The following is a 17657-nucleotide window of genomic DNA, read 5'->3' on the forward strand; positions in this document are numbered from 1 at the left end:
CTGACAGTTATCATAGTCCTTAAGTTAGAAGAAAATCTTTATTATTTCAGAAGGAAGGCTTTGAGGATTTTTTTATATACAACAGTATTAAAATTTCTGCATTATCGCAGTGTCTGGATCGCTCATCTTTTAAGGATGATTATATTACTGGTGAATAAAATTGCCAAGTAGAGTTGGCAACTTCTACAAAAATTATTTTTGATATAGTCTGCACCTTTTAGAAGTTAGCTACCAGGAATGTGAATTAAAAACGAAACAGGAAACTGAATTCTGAAATTATTGAATATCCTTGGTAATTGATTTTTTTTCTACAAGAACCAATATCAGGTGATTTGGATTCTACATGTAAATATCTTCCAGGCAGATGGATAGAACGACTGTATAGAAAATGCATGAACTCATTTAATGAGTAAATACTCAATACATTTTCATCACAGTCTAACACCTGCTCTGGCACCACATAGTATGCAAACCTGCACATTAATATTGGATTAATAACCTAATGTTATTGATCCTGGTCATAATGCACAATTGAAAGATTTAAATGATCATTGCCCATGAATGTTTATTTTGCTAGCCATGATTGAATCAATTTCTGACACTTGTTAATGCAAAACATGTTTCTTTCTCAGCGTAATTTCATTGAAATAAGTGGAGTTCCTTTGGGGAGAAATATGTCCTGGTTAATGAAGTCCCAAATACAGGAGACCCCTGCGATTCACAGAATTGCTATACATAGTACTGTAGATTCATGAGAGTCTCCCCTCCCTGTGGGGAAGAGGAACAGCGGAGGCTGAGAGCTGCGGAGAGCTCACCAGGGGGCCAGGAGCCATGGCTCCCCCTATTCACAAATTTTGCCATTCATGATCATGCCAAGAATGCATCCAACATGAATGCTGAGGATTTTGTGTAGTGCCGTGTGAAATGATGGGACTCCATTCACCCGAAATTGAACCACAGTTCTTTGACTACGCATTGGGTAGTAACCAGAGGATCAGTGTAGGTCTACAAGACTTTAGGTCTCCTGTAAATCCTCATAAGAGGTGTACATGGGACTAATTTGGTGCAGATGCTTTTTCTGATCCCCCTGAATTTCATCTCTCTGTCCAGGTTATCAGCTTGAACAGTACTTTCTTGTGTAACCATGAGACTTTAATGCACTGTTTTTCCTTCTTCAGGTATTCACTTACAAACAGAGTACAATCACACATCAGAAAGTTACAGCTATGCATCAAACAAGTGTGGAGAGTGTAGAAGACATGGCAGCACTTGTAGACCTCCACGAGGGCTCCATCATGCACAATTTATTCCAGCGATATCAACAAAATAAAATCTATGTAAGTTTGTTTTAAAACAAAAACTATGAAGTTTATCCTGCATTTAATAGCAATATTTTACACTGATTTAGCACCTCCCTCCCTTCCCCTGAGTTCTTCAGATTATATACATCAATATGATTTGAAATGCATCTGTCTATGAGGTAGAGGCTGACTTCCCACCTGAAGAAAATGGAAGGAAAGTTGGGTCAAGGGCTCCTGGGGAAATCCATGCAGTTTTTGAAATATATTGCAACAGATGAAGTTGACAAAAGATTTTCTGAGAGGACACAGTGGAACAATGCTTCTCTACCTACCAAGTCCTCACCTGGCCAGGATCTAGTTGAGGTGCTTCTTCTTTTCATCAGTATAGATAGGAAAGGGTGGTCATGACTCTGCACGTGGAGAATCCATGCCATAGAAATTGGGTGGTTTTAGGAGCTTACATCTATGGAAGCAGCTGGGATTTTTCTGAAAATCTGGCCATTAGTCTACATGGAGTTTTAATTTTTTTGACTTTATATTGCAGATTTCTATGGCTAATAGAGCTTAAATTTTACTTTTTCAGCATCGATGTTGATCGCAATCTAACATTATTGTGAGCAACATAATACAGAGAGCAATACTGTCTTGTAGGCTTTTTGAATGCTTGTTTTTCATTTTGTAATAAAGTAACGTGACATGCAGAAAATGTAATTTAACTTAAATTTTCTTTCCAGTTTTTTAGAAGTACCACTATAATGTTAATTTCTGCCAAGATGCATCTCTTATTTATAAATAGCTTGAATTTAAACAAACACAGAATTAAAAACCAAAGAGCCATTACCTTTAGGGATTTCATTATCCACTGTAAAGAAACACAAACGGGGACAAGGCTGTTTTTGTTCTTTTGCATGTTGCTGCTAAAGGGAGCATTTTAAATGGTGAGCATCTTAAGTGGTCAGCATCTTAAATTTTGAGCTTGTCTTTTTAAAAATTTGTTTTGTGAAGGCCTCATAATGTTTATGTCTTTTTCACAAAACAAATAATTTTGTCTAAAAAAAGATAAATCAATAAAAAAAACCCAATGCCGATGGCCCAGCAAACTTGAATAATTCTAAAGACTAATAAATTGATTAGAGTGTTACTCTAATCAGTTTGTTAGTCTTTAAAGTGCCACTGGACTTCTTGTTTTTGTTGAAACAGACTAGCACTGCTATGTCTCTGAAATGAAAAACTCTGTGTATGCAAGAGAAGTAGAAGAAAATAAGGAAATTCTTTTGAGTCTTCCTTGGGATTTATTAATTTTAAAAGAGTAAAAATAAATAATTGCCTAATCATTTCCCAGTGTGAATAGATGGGATGACATTTAGTTTCTGCTGAACTTTTGAGGAGGAAAAAAACCCTTGTGGAGAATCAAGAAATAGCTATATTTAAAGAGCTGTGTTCTAATTTGTTCCGTGTCTTGTGGAAACTCTTGGATTTCTAAATATTCTAATGAGCAGTACAGGATAAATTCTTAGACAGAATTGTGTACTGTTGCTGGTAATATAGCACCTTCATTTGCTAATGCTTTTCTTTCTCCCTACAGTATTGTTTATTTTACTGTTTTGGACCTAACTGTGTGTCTCAAAACTCAGGCTTATTCATAGACTCATAGACTTTAAGGTCAGAAGGGACCGTTATGATCATCTAGTATGACCCTCTGCACAATGCAGGCCACAGAATCTCAAATGCAGTTCAGTAAAATTTGTATTGAAGTAAATAACTTGGCATATATATGGAGCCAGGTTCTGATACAGGAAGTAGTGCTATTCCATCCCAGCTAGAGCACTGTTTTAGTGTTGAGGATAATGAGGTAATGGGATAAGGCCTTCAGGACTGGTGGCACTTCAGATAGCAAAACATGCAGCATGAAGTTCTTTGTTGTGTGGAATGGCCAGTCACAATGTGGACACTATATGCTTCATTAGCGACGAGGAGTCCTGTGGCACCTTATAGACTAACTGAAGTGTAGGAGCATAAGCTTTCGTGGGCAAAGACCCACTTCGTCAGATGCATGCATCTGACGAAGTGGGTCTTTGCCCACGAAAGCTTATGCTCCTACACTTCAGTTAGTCTATAAGGTGCCACAGGACTCCTCGTCGCTTTTGCAGATTCAGACTAACACGGCTACTCCTCTGATACTATATGCTTCATTGTAATTCTTGCTTTGGACTGGATTGTTCCTTGCACAGAACCAACAAGGAACATCCTCTTTACGTTTAAATTCTTTCTACAGGGGCCAGAGGAAGCCATAGCCTTCCTCCTCGTCCCTCCTCCCTCCTGGGTCAGGAAGGATATGGAACCATTAATGTGACTAGCCACTAGCTCAACGGTCAGCAATCTTTTCAAACCAAAGAGCCAAACTACGTCAAAATTCAGAACAAGTGGTCAACAAAGAGCTCTATAAGAATACCCATTTGCATGACCGAAAATATACAACGTAATATTATTGATAATTGACATAATGATTAATAATAGTACATATGAAACCTTGTACTCACAGACTTTAATGAGACTTCTGCTGCTGTATCTTTTCACATATTTGTTTCAAGTTTATATCATAACTGATCAATCCAGCTTCATGAATGCATTCAGGTTCTCTTCTGTCAGTTTTATGGCAGGGGGATAGGGATATGAGGGTGCAGGAGTTTGGGTTGGGTTGAATGAGAGGCTCAGGTCAGAGGGTTTGGATGTATGATGGGCTTAGGTTATAGGGTTGGGGTGTGGGTGGGGACAGGAGTGTTCTGCCAGGAGACTGGGGTCGTGGGGGTGCAGGAGTCTGGGGATGTGGTGCTATGAGGGGCTCAGGTATATGATGGGCTCAGGGCATAAAGTTTGGGGAGTGTGGAGGTGCAGGACTGTTATGCCAAGGAACTGGGGATATGGGGGTGCAAGTGTCTTGGTTGGGATGTATGAGGGGCTCAGGGTTGCCGTGTGGGGGGTGTGCAGGAATATTATGACACTGTGGCCAGATGGTGGCTGTGCTCCAAGAGAGGTCTTGTTGGCCAGGCTTAATTTTTAAATAAAGTAAAATATTATGTCCAACACAAAAGTTTTCAACATTGCCTTTATGGCAGGATGGGAAACTTTTTTTGGGTCGGGGGCCACTGAGTTTGGGTGAAGGAGGCAGTTGTGACCCAAGGCATGGGATTGGGGTACAGGAGCTTGGATTGTGAGCTAGGGCAGGAGGGGATTGTGATCTGTGGCATGGGATTAGAGTGCACAGTCTGGAAGGAGTTATGGGCTCAGGAGGGGGGGCACAGGTTTTGGGTTATGTGGAGTAGGCAGAGGGCTGGAGTGCTGGAGGCAGGCTCTGGCCAAGAGACTTAACAGTGAGACTCCAGCCCGCTCATGTTTCTTAGGAGTCTGCCCTTCTGGGGCCGGGAGCAACCATGAAGCACCACTCCCCCCTTCCCTCCGGGCTCACAGTATATGGAACACAAATGGCCTCGCAGCAGCTTTTCTGAGCAGGGTGTGGGGCAAGCAGGGGAGTCTATTTGGGGGCTCCCTGCTGCGTCCGTGGCTTGATTTGTTTTGCACAGGCTTGTTGTAGTGCCAGCGCGGGCTTCCTGCTGTGGGAGAAGTAAGAGGGGGCTGGGCTCAAGATTCAAAAGAGCCATATCTGGCTCCCTCACGAGCCAGAGGTTGCCAACCCCTGCACTAGCGTAAGAAGGTGGCTGGCTAATGAAAGTGTAATGCATTGTACAAAAGGGAAGAAGGACAATCCAGGGAACTACAGACCAGTCAGCCTTACCTCATTTCCTGGAAAAATCATGGTAGGAGATCTCCAAGGAATCCATTTTGAAGCCCTTGGAAGAGGGGAAAGTGATCAGGAATAGTGAAAATGGATTCACGAAGGACAAGTCGTGCCTGACCAATCTGATTAGTTTCTCTGATGAGGTAACTAGCTCTGTCGACATGGGGAAGTCAATGGATGTGATATACCTTGACTTTAGCAAAGCTTTTGATACGGTCTCCCACAATATTCTTGACAGCAAGTTAAGGGAGTATGGATCGGACAAATGGACTGTAAGATGGATGGAAAGCTGGCTAGACTGTTGGGCCCAATGAGTAGTGATTAATGCTCGATGTCAGGTTGGTGGTCGGTATCTAGCGGAGTGCTCCAAGGATCGGTTCTAGGGCTGGTTTTGTTGAACATCTTTATTAATGACCTGAATGAAGGGACGGATTGCACCCTCAGCAAGTTTGCAGATGACACTAAACTAGGGGGAGAGGTAGGTACATTGGAGGGCAGGGATAGAGTCCAGAGTGACCTAGATAGATTAGATGATTGGGCCACAAGAAATCGGATGAGGTTCAACAAGGACAAGTGTAGAGTCCTGGACTTGGGATGGAAGAATTCCAAGCATTGTTACAGGCTGGGGACTGACTGGCTAAGTAGCAGTTCTGCAGAAGAGGACCTGGGAGTTACAGTGGATGAGAAGCTGGACACGAGTCAACAGTGTGCCCTTGTAGCCAAGAAGGCTAATGGCATATTAGGTTGCATTAGGAGGAGCATTGCCAGCAGATCCAGAGAAGTGATTATTCCCCTTTATTTGGCTCTGGTCAGGCCACATCTGGAGTATTGTGCTCAGTTCTGGGCCCCCACTATAGAAAGGATGTGGACACATTGGAGAGGGTCCAGCGGAGGGCAACCAAAATGATTAGGGGTCTGGCGCTCATGACCTACGAGGAGAGGCTGTGGGATTTGGGCTTATTTAGTCTGCAGAAGAGAAGAGTGAGGGGGGATTTGATAGCAGCCTTCAACTTCCTGAAGGGAGGTTCCAAAGAAGATGGAGAGAGGCTGTTCTCAGTAGTGACGGATGGCAGAGCACGGTCTCAAGTTATAGTGGGGGAGGTCTAGGTTTGCTATTAGGAAAAACTATTTCACTAGGAGGGTAATGAAGCACTGGGATATGTTACCTAGGGAGGTGGTGGAGTATCCATCCCTAGAGATTTTTAAGTCTTGGCTTGACAAAGACCTGGCTGGGATGATTTAGTTGGGATTGGTCCTGCTCTGGGCAGGGGGCTGGACTCGATGACTTCCTGAGGTCTCTTCCAGCCCTATGGTTCTATGCAGGGCTTGACAAACTGCGGCCAGAGCTACTCACCAGCCCCGCACTGCGCATGCGCCACACTGGCACTGCGTATTCACGCAGCGCTTGTGAATGGGGCACATAGAGCGACCTGCTGAAATCTACTCGCCATGGGTGAATAGAATCAGCGGTTTGTTGAGCCCTGTTTCTGTGTGTGCAAATCAGCAAGGAATCGTGCCTCACTAAGCACCATCCTGTTTTTGGGCTGAGCTATCTCTGGACCACATCCTAGCTCAGGCCGTTCTGCAGATGCCACAGCCTGGCCTTTAGGTTGCAGATCTGTAGTTGAGTCTCTGCTAACTTTATTTCTCCTGTGGAAGAATGTGCATTCTGTATATTAATACAGTATCATTTAATGTATGTATCTTTTAAAAAGCATCAGAAAAATTATATTTAAAATAACACAAATATTATGATTTTAAAAACCTAAAACTTTCTGGCTCACATTGCAATGAGAATAGGAATTAGCTTGTTCCTCATAATAGTCAATGCAGTGTAATGGCATATATACTTGTTTGTTAAAATTTCCGGCTACGTCTACACTGGCCCCTTTTCCGGAAGGGGCATGTAAATTTCACCAGTCGTCGTAGGGAAATCCGCGGGGGATTTAAATATCCCCCGCGGCATTTAAATAAAAATGTCCGCCGCTTTTTTCCGGCTTTTAAAAAAGCCGGAAAAGAGCGTCTACACTGGCCCCAATCCTCCGGAAAAAGCGCCCTTTTCCGGAGGCTCTTATTCTTACTTTGATTTTTAAGTCTTGGCTTGACAAAGACCTGGCTGGGATGATTTAGTTGGGATTGGTCCTGCTCTGGGCAGGGGGCTGGACTCGATGACTTCCTGAGGTCTCTTCCAGCCCTATGGTTCTATGCAGGGCTTGACAAACTTACTTTGAAGTAAGAATAAGAGCCTCCGGAAAAGGGCGCTTTTTCCGGAGGATCGGGGCCAGTGTAGACGCTCTTTTCCGGCTTTTTTAAAAGCCGGAAAAAAGCGGCGGACATTTTTATTTAAATGCCACAGGGGATATTTAAATCCCCCGCGGATTTCCCTACGACGACTGGTGAAATTTACATGCCCCTTCCGGAAAAGGGGCCAGTGTAGACGTAGCCTCCATGTATGATGGGCGGGATCAGAGAGGAGTTATCACCTGATGTGCTGATCATATTACTAAACCTGCCTACCTGCACCACACCACCTGTCCTGCTGCGCCAGAAGCTCTGGTCTCCCCAAGGAGAAAACAGAGTTGGGGTCCCCAACAGAGCAACACTGATGCTGAAGCAGCTCAGTTCTGAGAGGGCTCAGTTATAGGGACTTGCCAGCACCCAAGAGCACAGCCCTCAAGAGGGACCAATCCCCAAATAAATCCATCTTACTCTATAGAAGTTTTACACAGAGATAGCTCATAAAGATGTTCGCTCTCTTTATCAATGAAAGAGAGAGATGCACGGCTATGTCTCTCCCCCAGGTAACAATTATTTACCCTGGGTTTGATGATAAACAAAAGTGTTTTTAGTAAGTATAAAATGTAGGATTTAAGTGACTGCAAGTGAAAACAGATCAAAGCAAGTTACTAAGCTAACATAAACAAAAGACTTCAATTAAGCCCAATACACTAAGATAAATTGTTACAGACCACAATTCTCATCCTAGTCTTTATTTCAGTTAAAATCCTTCAAACCAGAGCTGATCGTTGCTCTGGCTTGGCTCTTCTTCCTGTGTCATTACAGTTATTTGTTTTTGAGCTTTCTTCATGTATATCATTTTAGTGTGGGTGATGCAGTTTTCCAAAGCCAACTAAAGATGATGTTGATTGTGTCCTATTCCTTAAATTGAATGTCCACAGGGCAGGAACCTTTTATTTCATTCTCTCCATTCCCATGGAAAATTACCAGATTCAGGATGGATTCTAGCACCCGGTGGGATGGTCACTTGATTTTGTAGGACCAACCACAATTATGGCATACAGGAAAAACAAACCAATCATAAATTGTTACCGTGAGCCCCATAATGTCTTTCACTAGAAATTCTAGATTAATAAGCAGGATTATATTTCCTATTTCTAACTTCACATACAAAAATGATACATGCATACAAATAGAATATACACATTCAGGGGAATCACAGACTCTTGAATGATAGGTTACTTGCCCCGTTTTTCATAAAGCATATTCAAGTTGTGAATATTCATATTAAAAAAACCTATTTCCATAAAAATATGGCAATGAAGTGTCACACCATCTCTACATACCTAAGTGGGGGCATGACCTGAAACACACACTATTAATTTTTAAATTGTAGGTAGAAAGGCCTGTGAGGATTATCTGAAAAAGTACAAGGGAGAATAAATATAGATTTTGTCAGAAAAATGTTAACATTGTTGCTTTTCAATGAAAATATTTTAAATGTAGGTCTTTTCCCTTGATAGTTCATTTGTTGCAAACAAGTGTCCTTCTGTCTTGTATTAAAGCAATCTTATTCCTGTAGAGCAAACATAAGTAAACATCTGAAGATTTATGTCCATTTTCAGTTTGCATTTCACTTCAGTTAATTTTGCCTTTTATGCCTTTTTTTCTGGCATAATGATACCCTTATCCCTAGGCCTTCCATTCTCTCTCTCTAACAAATTTCTGTGAGACAACAAAGTGATGTCATCACAGCGTCTACAGGCTGTAGGGGGTAAAGCCCCGCCCTTTCTTCCCCAGGCCTTGTCCCTGGAGCTAAGCCCCACCCACTGCCAGCCCAGTCCTCTCCCGTAGCCTTGTGGAAAGCCAGGCCTGGTGTGCCATGGCCTCGGCCAGGGTGTGGTTAGGGTTAGGCCATGGACCTGGGGTGGCGGGGGGAGAGAGGGGAGAAAGGGCTCCAGCTGCCGAGGGTGGGAAGGGCATGGGGTTGGGGGGGGGGGAGAATGAGGAGTGGAGAAAGGGCCCAGGCTGATGCAGGGGGAGATGGGGAGGACATGAAGGAGAAGGGACCTGGGCTGGCACAGCTGGGGGTAGTGGAAGGGGGGGAGAAAGGGCCCTGGGCTGGCACAGCCGCAGCCCAGCCCAGCCCTCACCGGTAGCTGTGGGGGAGAGCCGGGGTTGCCTACCCCTGTGAGAGGAGGGTTGGCAAGCATAGTGAGCAGGGGGTGCAGACCCCTAGTTTTTTCATTATAAAGATATTTGCTATGCATGCTAAGGCTTCTTAGGCTTCTTATTGATTTGCTTAGCCTCAGCCGCCAACTCCAACAATGAAGACCAGTACAAAGTATAAGCCTTATTATTTTTTCCCTATTTCTGTTCAGGGAAATATTTCTGCCAAGCTTTGAAATACTTCTGCACTATCAAAAAGCCATCTAACTCTGTAGTCAATGTTCTGAAGCAACTACTGAGGTCCTGATTAAGGTTGGAAGAGATGATAATATCCATTCTAATTTGAGTTGAACCATTTTGATGTTTCAAATCAAAACTGAATATACTTATATTTGTTTTTTATTTAATGCCTTTTCTTGGACCTGCTCCCCTCCCTCCTTGGCTGAATTTCCACAAGGAAAATAAACATGTGCTATTCCTCTCTCACTTCCTGATTTGTTATAGACATGTCCCCAGCTGCTCCAGGCTCCCCGCAGTGCCTTTGCTTTTGCAATGTAGCAGGAGCCCAGCACTTGCTACATTTCAAAGGTAGAAGCACCACCAGTTCTCTGCTGTGCCCCTACCCCTTCTCCCCACGGAGACGATGCTGGAGGAGAACCGTCCGGCTCCTCCCTGCACCAGATCCTGCTCTCCCCCCTCCTTGCTGCCTCTCCCTGATAGAGGCAGCAAGCGTGGGAGGGGGGGAGTGGAGGGTGGGGGGAGGAAAGCGAATTGTCTAGTCACTAGTCAACTAGTCGCTTGCATGCATCCCTAGGAGGTACCCACCCTTTTAAATGATTGGTACAGGATTGTTACTTCAGTATTCAGGCCCTAAACTTAATACTAAAAGCAGGAAAACTGCTAATGCTCCTTCTTCATTTAGTCTACGTCTGCATTGGCAAGATTTTGCGCAAATACTTTTAACACAAGAGTTTTTGCGTTAAAGTATTTGCACAAGAGAGCGTCTACACTGGCATGTGCTTTTGCGCAAGAGATGTGCTTTTGCACAAAAGCATCCATGCCAGTGTAGACGCTTTCTTGCGCGAGAAAGCTCCGATGGCCATTTTAGCCATCGGGCTTTCTTGCGTAAGAAATTCATGTTGCCTGTCTACACTGGCCTCTTGCACAAGAACAGTTGCACAAGAGGGCTTATTCCTGAGCGGGAGCATCATAGTTCTTGCACAAGAAGCACTGATTTAACATATTAGAACATCAGTGTTCTTGAGCAAGAACTTCCCACCAGTGTAGATAGGCAGCATGTTTTTGCGCAAAAGTGGCCTCAGGGTGTATTTTGTTTTGGAGTAAGTTATCTAGGGAAAGGGACAATCTTTTTAGCTCTTCTGTAACCATTCTTGTGACATATTGCTCCATAGAAGTATGCTATAAGTTGTGCACTAAAAGAGGAGACATGAACTCCTCCTTATCTCTGGTGATAGGGAGCTTTGTAGTTCAGAGGTCTCCACGTAATGCATTCTTCTGACTGCTGAGAGTTGCATGTTGGGCTCCGTCTATTATAAATTTGCTGAGGGTGGTAGTCTTTTCTAGTATAGACGTGAGGAAGGGGTGGATGTTGAGGTAAGCAAGCCCTAGTCCATTTATGGAACTGAAGATTAGTAATTGTCCCTCAATTGGGAAATGCACAGGGAGGGTACATCTACACTACCACCCTAGTTTGAACTAGGGTGGTTAATGTAGGCATTCGAAGTTGCAAATGAAGCCCGGGATTTAAATATCGCAGGCTTCATTTGCATCTTGCCGGGCACCACCATTTTTAAATGCCCGTTAGTGCGGACTTCGTGCCCGCGGCTACATGCAGCATGGAGTAGGTAGTTCGAATTAGGCTTTCTAATTCGAACTACCGTTACTCCTCGTGGAACTTCGAATGCCTACATTAACCACCCTAGTTCAAACTAGGGTGGTAGTGTAGACATACCCGGAAGGAGTAGTGAACATGTGTCCCCTATCTCTCCTAGAAGGGAGGTGAATTGTCTTGTTAGATGAGCTGAAACTTAAATATGGCTTTTTCAGACAGATCCAAAGAGATCATGTAACAGTTGCCTACTCTGGCGGGGATGAAGGCATGAGTCACTATGACTAGGACTGCATTTGACAGGAAGAAGTACAGTGTTCTTGATAATCAAATATGGAAGGATATGTTTGTGGCTACTGAGGCATTTGTATAAAGAGTAAAACTCTGCATTAATGCATGACTTCAGTAACCAAAGAGCAGAAGTTTTGGGTAGAGTGAATAGTCATTTCTGTCATTAGTGTTGTCTGTGTACCCTTTGCAGATCTGAAGCCTTATGAGAAAGCATTTAGGCACCTATGGAGATTGTTTCCTCTCATCTTTTCCATGCATGTGCAGAATACATTTTTACATGCATTGAATGTGCAACACCAGTAGAAAAAACACCTAGACGTGGGCACTCTGCTAATCAGCTGGGTGGCATTTGAATCTCTCCTGAGTGGCTGCAGAAGCACACAGCTTATAGGGAACACTTGTGGAGGTCAGATGCTGTTGAGGTGATTATCTCTACTGACTTCATTACTTTGCCATGGGGAAAGCTGGGGTTAATTTCACGTGAGAAATCCAATTTTGTGTGAGCCTAAATATGAGGTCAAGACTCCTGTATTTGAAAGCTCAGATCACCACTCACAGTAGGTATGTGAATGGCCTTTAAAAATATCTAAATGCCAGTATCGACATCCAAATACTAAATATGAATATCACATTAAGGTGCCATGCTTGAAAATGTGACCTCTTTGGTGAAGGCAAAGCAGGAATTGAGACAGTCTTTTTAAAACCTAAGCCAGCGGTGGGCACATGATAAAACAGAGAGTTAAAGTATGTAATTTCTATTTCATTTGTATGTTGATTTCCAAAAATAGAAGTGTCAAGCAGTTCAGCGATGTTTAGTGGTTATTCTTGTTGCCATATCAAAGGGATAAATGTCCATAAGTGCAGTTCAGACTGCCATTCCTTGGGTCAGTTTCAGTTAATCACACATCCCAGAAGAGACTAGCTCAGTCTTGGGGAAGATGCTATAAACCACATCACTTGGAGAGTACTGCGGACAGGTCATTTAAATTATGGTGTTAGAGTTGCCACTGAAGGGAACTGCCTCTTTTTTTTTGTCCCAGCCAGTCAAGTGGTTAGTGACTGGTCCAAGCAAGCATATTTTGTAGAAATTGGAGTAAAGAAGTTTTTTTAAGTCAGAAAATATTTAAAAATAAAATTAATATTCATGCACATGTCCTCTTGTATACTTTATAAAGACTCTCAAAAGCTTCTACATTTCACTTATTTGCCATTTTAAACACAATCCATAAATGTGTTTGATTTTCCTTTTGAATTAAACTGTGAAGTAATAATTGGCTAGTTCTTGCTCTGAAATAACGATCTCTTTGAATTGTGCACGTTTGAAGACATTGGGAAAACTTGAGTAGCCTATTCTCGCTCACTTAAACAGTTGTTTTTAAAAAAAACATGCTTTTGATGCCCAGTATCAGGTGCTCATTCCATCACACGTTCATTGCCTTGGATTTGCAATTTTGAATCTGTGTTTCATTTCCTTAGCTCAGTTTACTCAGAGTGGGCTTTCCCCTGCCCCTTTTGCCGCAGCTAAGCAAGTGCCAAGCAGCAGTTTATCTATAATTGCTGCATGTTCTTATGTGAATAATGGGCTGAAGACTGTGAAAAAAGGTCAAATGGCCGCTGCAAATTTGGCAGACAGTCTGTAGTGGGTTTGGGAGGGCTAGGTGAACAAAATGGGTTATTTTCTAGTCCAAATTAAGATTGTAACCGCCTACAGGTGATTATAACCGTATGTTAGGGTGTGTGCGTGTATATAATTCTTTTACCAAGAACTTAGCTGCAAAGTGCTCCACCAGCCTCTTCCATATCAGAAAGGGACAGTGGTATCAGAGAACTCTATTTCCTTTATTTGCTCTTTTTGCCTCCACTCATTCTCCTATAGATGAGGAAGCAAACTTATAATAACCTGGGATGGGATAGCAAAAGCATTCTTAATTTTAAAAAGCTCTGAAACTGGGTATTAGTTCCTTTTTGATTCTTTGTTTGACTGAAAACATCTCAGAAACCGCACCAGAATCAGTACTACGTAATTGTCTTCAGAAAAGTGTATAAAATTGCTTCAGTCTTATTTAACTCTGCTTTCCTTTCATATTATTTCTTTTAGGTGTGTGTACTCTGCTGGTAATAATTATAGCATGTTTTTTCTCTTATTTAGTTTGTATGGGTACCCTGAAGGAACTGATTGATGTTTGTGCATAATAATCAATGCTGTCATAGAGCTGGAAGAGACCTCAGGAGGTCATCAAGTCCAACCGCTACCCAAAACAGGACCCAACCCCAACTAAATCAACCCAGCCAGGGCTTTGTCAACCCGGGATTTAAAAACATCTAGGGGTAGAGATTGCATCAACTTCCTAGCTAACCTATTCTAGTGTTTCACCACCTTCCTAGTGAAATAGTTTTTCCTAATATCCAACCTAGACCTCTCCCACTTTAATTTGAGACCATTGCTCCTTGTTCTGCCATCCGTCACTACTGTGAACAGCCTCTCTCAAGCTTCTTTGGAACCTCCCTGCTGGTAGTTGAAGGCTGCTATCAAATCCCCCCTCACTCTTCTCTTCTGCAGATTAAATAAACCCAAATCCCTCAGCCTCTCCTTGTGGGTCATGTGCTCCAGCCCCCTAATAATTTTTGTTGCCCTCTGCTGGACTTTCTCCAATGTGTCCACATCTTTTCTGTAACGGAGGCCCCAGAACTGGATGCATTACTCCAGCTGTGGCCTCGCCAGTGCCGAATAAAGGGGAATGATCACTTCTCTAAATTGGCTGGCAATGCTCCTTCTAATGCACCCCCAGTATGCGATTAGGCTTCTTGGCTAGAAGGGTGCACTGTTGACTCATATCCAACTTCTCATCCACTGTAATCCCCAGGTCCTTTTCTGTCGAACTGCTGCTTAGCCATTCAGTCCCCAGACTGTAACAATGCTTGGGATTCTTCCGCCCCAAGTGCAGGCCTCTGGAATTGTCCCTGTTGAACCTCATCTGATTTCTTTTGGCCCAATCCTCTAATTTGTCTAGGTCACTCTGGACCCTATCCCTGCCCTCCAAGATATCTATCTCTCCTCCTAGCTTAGTATCACAGTTGTTCTGTGCCATGCCAATGTGTCCAACAGGGCACTGATATCAATGCTTCTCCACCTGCTGGCCAATAAAACTAGAATTCCTTAGGTTGAGTTTAACTGAAGCACCAGTACTCTTCTCATCTCCTCTGGCATATGTACAAGTTTAAAAGAGATGTGGAGGTGAGGGAGAATGGGATGACATGGTCAAAAAAATAAGATGCCACTTTACAAAGCCAAAACCCTTAGGGTATGTCTACACTACAAAGTTAGTTCGAACTAACGGACGTTAGTTCGAACTAACTTTAATAGGCGCTACACTAGCGCTCCGCTAGTTCGAATTTGAATCGAACTAGCGGAGCGCTTAGTTTGAACTAGGTAAACCTCATTTTACGAGGATTAAGCCTAGTTCGAACTAGCTAGTTCGAATTAAGGGGTGTGTAGCCACTTAATTCAAACTAGTGGGAGGCTAGCCCTCCCCAGCTTTCCCTGGTGGCCACTCTGGCCAACACCAGGGAAACTCTATGCCCCCCTCCCGGCCCCGGACCCCTTAAAGGGGCACGGGCTGGCTACGGTGCCCGTGCCAGGTGCAAGCCTGCCAGCACCCAGCCAGCAGACCCTGCACCTGGCACGGCACAGAGCCACCCACCCGATGCCCCCCAGCCCACCCCCTCTTCCCGGGACCAGGCTGGCGGCTCCCGGGAGCTTGCCCTGGACCTCAAGAGGCGGGCACCTTCCTGGGCTAGTGCGGACATCGTGGACCTTGTCCACGATCTCCACATTAGGCACAGGAAAGTGGCCGTCTAGGGCAGGAGAGCTGCCAGCCTGGCCACCCAGGAGCAGGTGTGCATGAAAATCAAGGGGTCCACTGAGACCCCCGACCCTGAGCCCTGAGCTTACAATGGCTGTCCTGGGTCAGACCAAAGGTCCATCTAGCCCAGTAGCCTGTCTGCTGACAGCAGCCAACCCTAGGGACCCTGGAGGGGATGGACTGAAGACAGTGACCAAGCCATTTGTCTCATGCCATCCCTCTCCAGCCTTCCACAAACTTTGGGCAGGGACACCACTCCTACCCCCTGGCTAAGACCACTCCATGGACCCAACCTCCATGACTTGATCTCACTTCCCTTTAAACTCTGTTCTAGTTGTAGCCTTCACAGCCTCCTGCAGCAAGGAGTTCCGCAGGTTAACTATTTGCTTTGTCAAGAAAAACAACTTTCTCTTACTAGTTTCAAGCCTGCTACCCATTCCTTTCCTTTGGTGTCCTCTAGTCCTTCTTTATGGGAACTCAGGAAGAACTTTTCTGAATGCACCCTCTCCACCCAACCCCTGCTTTTAGAGACCTCTATCCTGTCCCCCCTCTGTCTCCTCTTTTCTAAGCTGAACAGTCCCAGTCTCTGTAGCCTTTCTTCATCTGGGACCTGTTCCCAACCCCTGATCATGTTAGTTGTCCTCCCTTCTCCCAGCCTTTCTCTTCCCCTCTCCCACCTCCTTTTCCTAGTCTCCCCCAGTTTTGTTCAATAAAGACAGAGTCAATGTTGGAAGAAACGTTATCTTTATTTTGTACATCAGGAAGGGGGGCTAGGGAAGGGTAAGTGGAAGGAGGTGAGGGAGGAATGGGGTACGAGCCCCCAGTGGGGAGGACTGGGCTGGCTCTGTGGGCTTCTGGGGGTGGAAGCTCTCCTGCAGCCCCCCAATTGCCCCCTCTCCCCAGATGGCAGCCTGCGGCAAGTGCAGCCGGTCTGATGGCCGAGTGCTGTGATGTGCCCAGTGTGGGTACTCCGGGCACTCCAAGCCAGGACTGCTTTGCAAACTGGGCACCCCTGAGAACTGTCTGTCCAGGGTGGGGGCTGGGACCCTTTAAGCACAACCCTCGGCTAGCCTGAGACAGCATCTCCACGCTCTAAGTCCTCCTCTGATGCCCTGCCGGCACTGCTTCCGGCCATCCTTAAGCCCTGTTCAGGGTCCACTCAATGTGGACTTGCTAGTTCGAATTAGCAAAACGCTAATTCGAACTAGTTTTTAGTTCTAGACGCGTTAGTTCGAATTAGCTTAGTTCGAATTAACTAGTTCGAACTAAGTTAGTTCAAATTAGCGCTGTAGTGTAGACATACCCTTAGCGATTTTATGCAAAAGTTTGGGATGCAAGCCTTTGCAATATGTGTAAACTGTCCAAACATAGTCCTATTGAAACACAGTCCACAATACACTAAAACCACATAAGCAATTTTTGTGCCAGTTCTTCACAAATCATCATAGCTCCATTGACTTTGGTGCAGCTGTGCCAGATTATACCAGCTGATGACATGACCCTTTGCCCCTTATCATTCTAAAATTAGTGTAATTAGGAGTAACTCTGTGAAAGCAAGTTTCATTGCTGTGAAACTCTCGTAGATGAAATGATAAACAATTATATGTTAACATCAGTTGCACCTGCACTTTTGTCAGTAATTTGCATTAGAAGTGATATGGCAGTTTTTCATGCACAAATTGGCCAGGTCATCAGTGCCCCAGAACAAATATCTAGAATGCAGTTAATTCCTTAGTCTAAACCCAATCAGACTTTGTCTTGGTCCAGTTATTTGTAAAATAAGATGCCGCATCCAAGCTAATATTTGTATACAGGCAGTCCCCGACTTACGCGGATCCGACTTATGTCGGATCCGCACTTACGAACAGGGCTTTCTCGCCCCGGAGGTCGAGGTGGCGGATTGCTACCTGCGAGCTCCGGGGCGAGAAAGCCCCGTTCGTAAGCTGCTCCGGTGCCCCTGGTCTGCTGGAGACCGTCCCCAGCAGACCACAGGCACCGGGACTGAAGCTGCAGCCACGGCGGGGTCCCGCGCCTCTAAGACTTTGCCAGAGCAAAGCCTCAGAGGCACGGCACCCCGCTGCCACTGCGGTTCTGCTCCCTGTGTCCATGGTCTGCTGGGGTGGGGGCGGCGCAGCTATTGTGCCCCCCCC

General features: G+C 44.6%; 1 protein-coding gene across 1 annotated transcript in view; it reads left to right on the forward strand.

Moving 5' to 3' along the window:
* The window catches only part of LOC149525337 (unconventional myosin-X-like), a 212807-nt gene that overhangs the window by 147809 nt on the left and 47341 nt on the right, over window positions 1-17657 (forward strand). The window contains exon 3 of the mRNA XM_089776428.1: window positions 1179-1337. Coding sequence (XP_089632554.1) covers window positions 1179-1337 — 159 coding nt within the window. The remainder of the gene's footprint in view (window positions 1-1178; window positions 1338-17657) is intronic.

This window comes from Pelodiscus sinensis, chromosome 2, assembly GCF_052426305.1.
Source record: "Pelodiscus sinensis isolate ZL-2025 chromosome 2, ASM5242630v1, whole genome shotgun sequence".
In the NCBI taxonomy this organism is placed as follows: Eukaryota; Metazoa; Chordata; order Testudines; family Trionychidae; genus Pelodiscus; species Pelodiscus sinensis.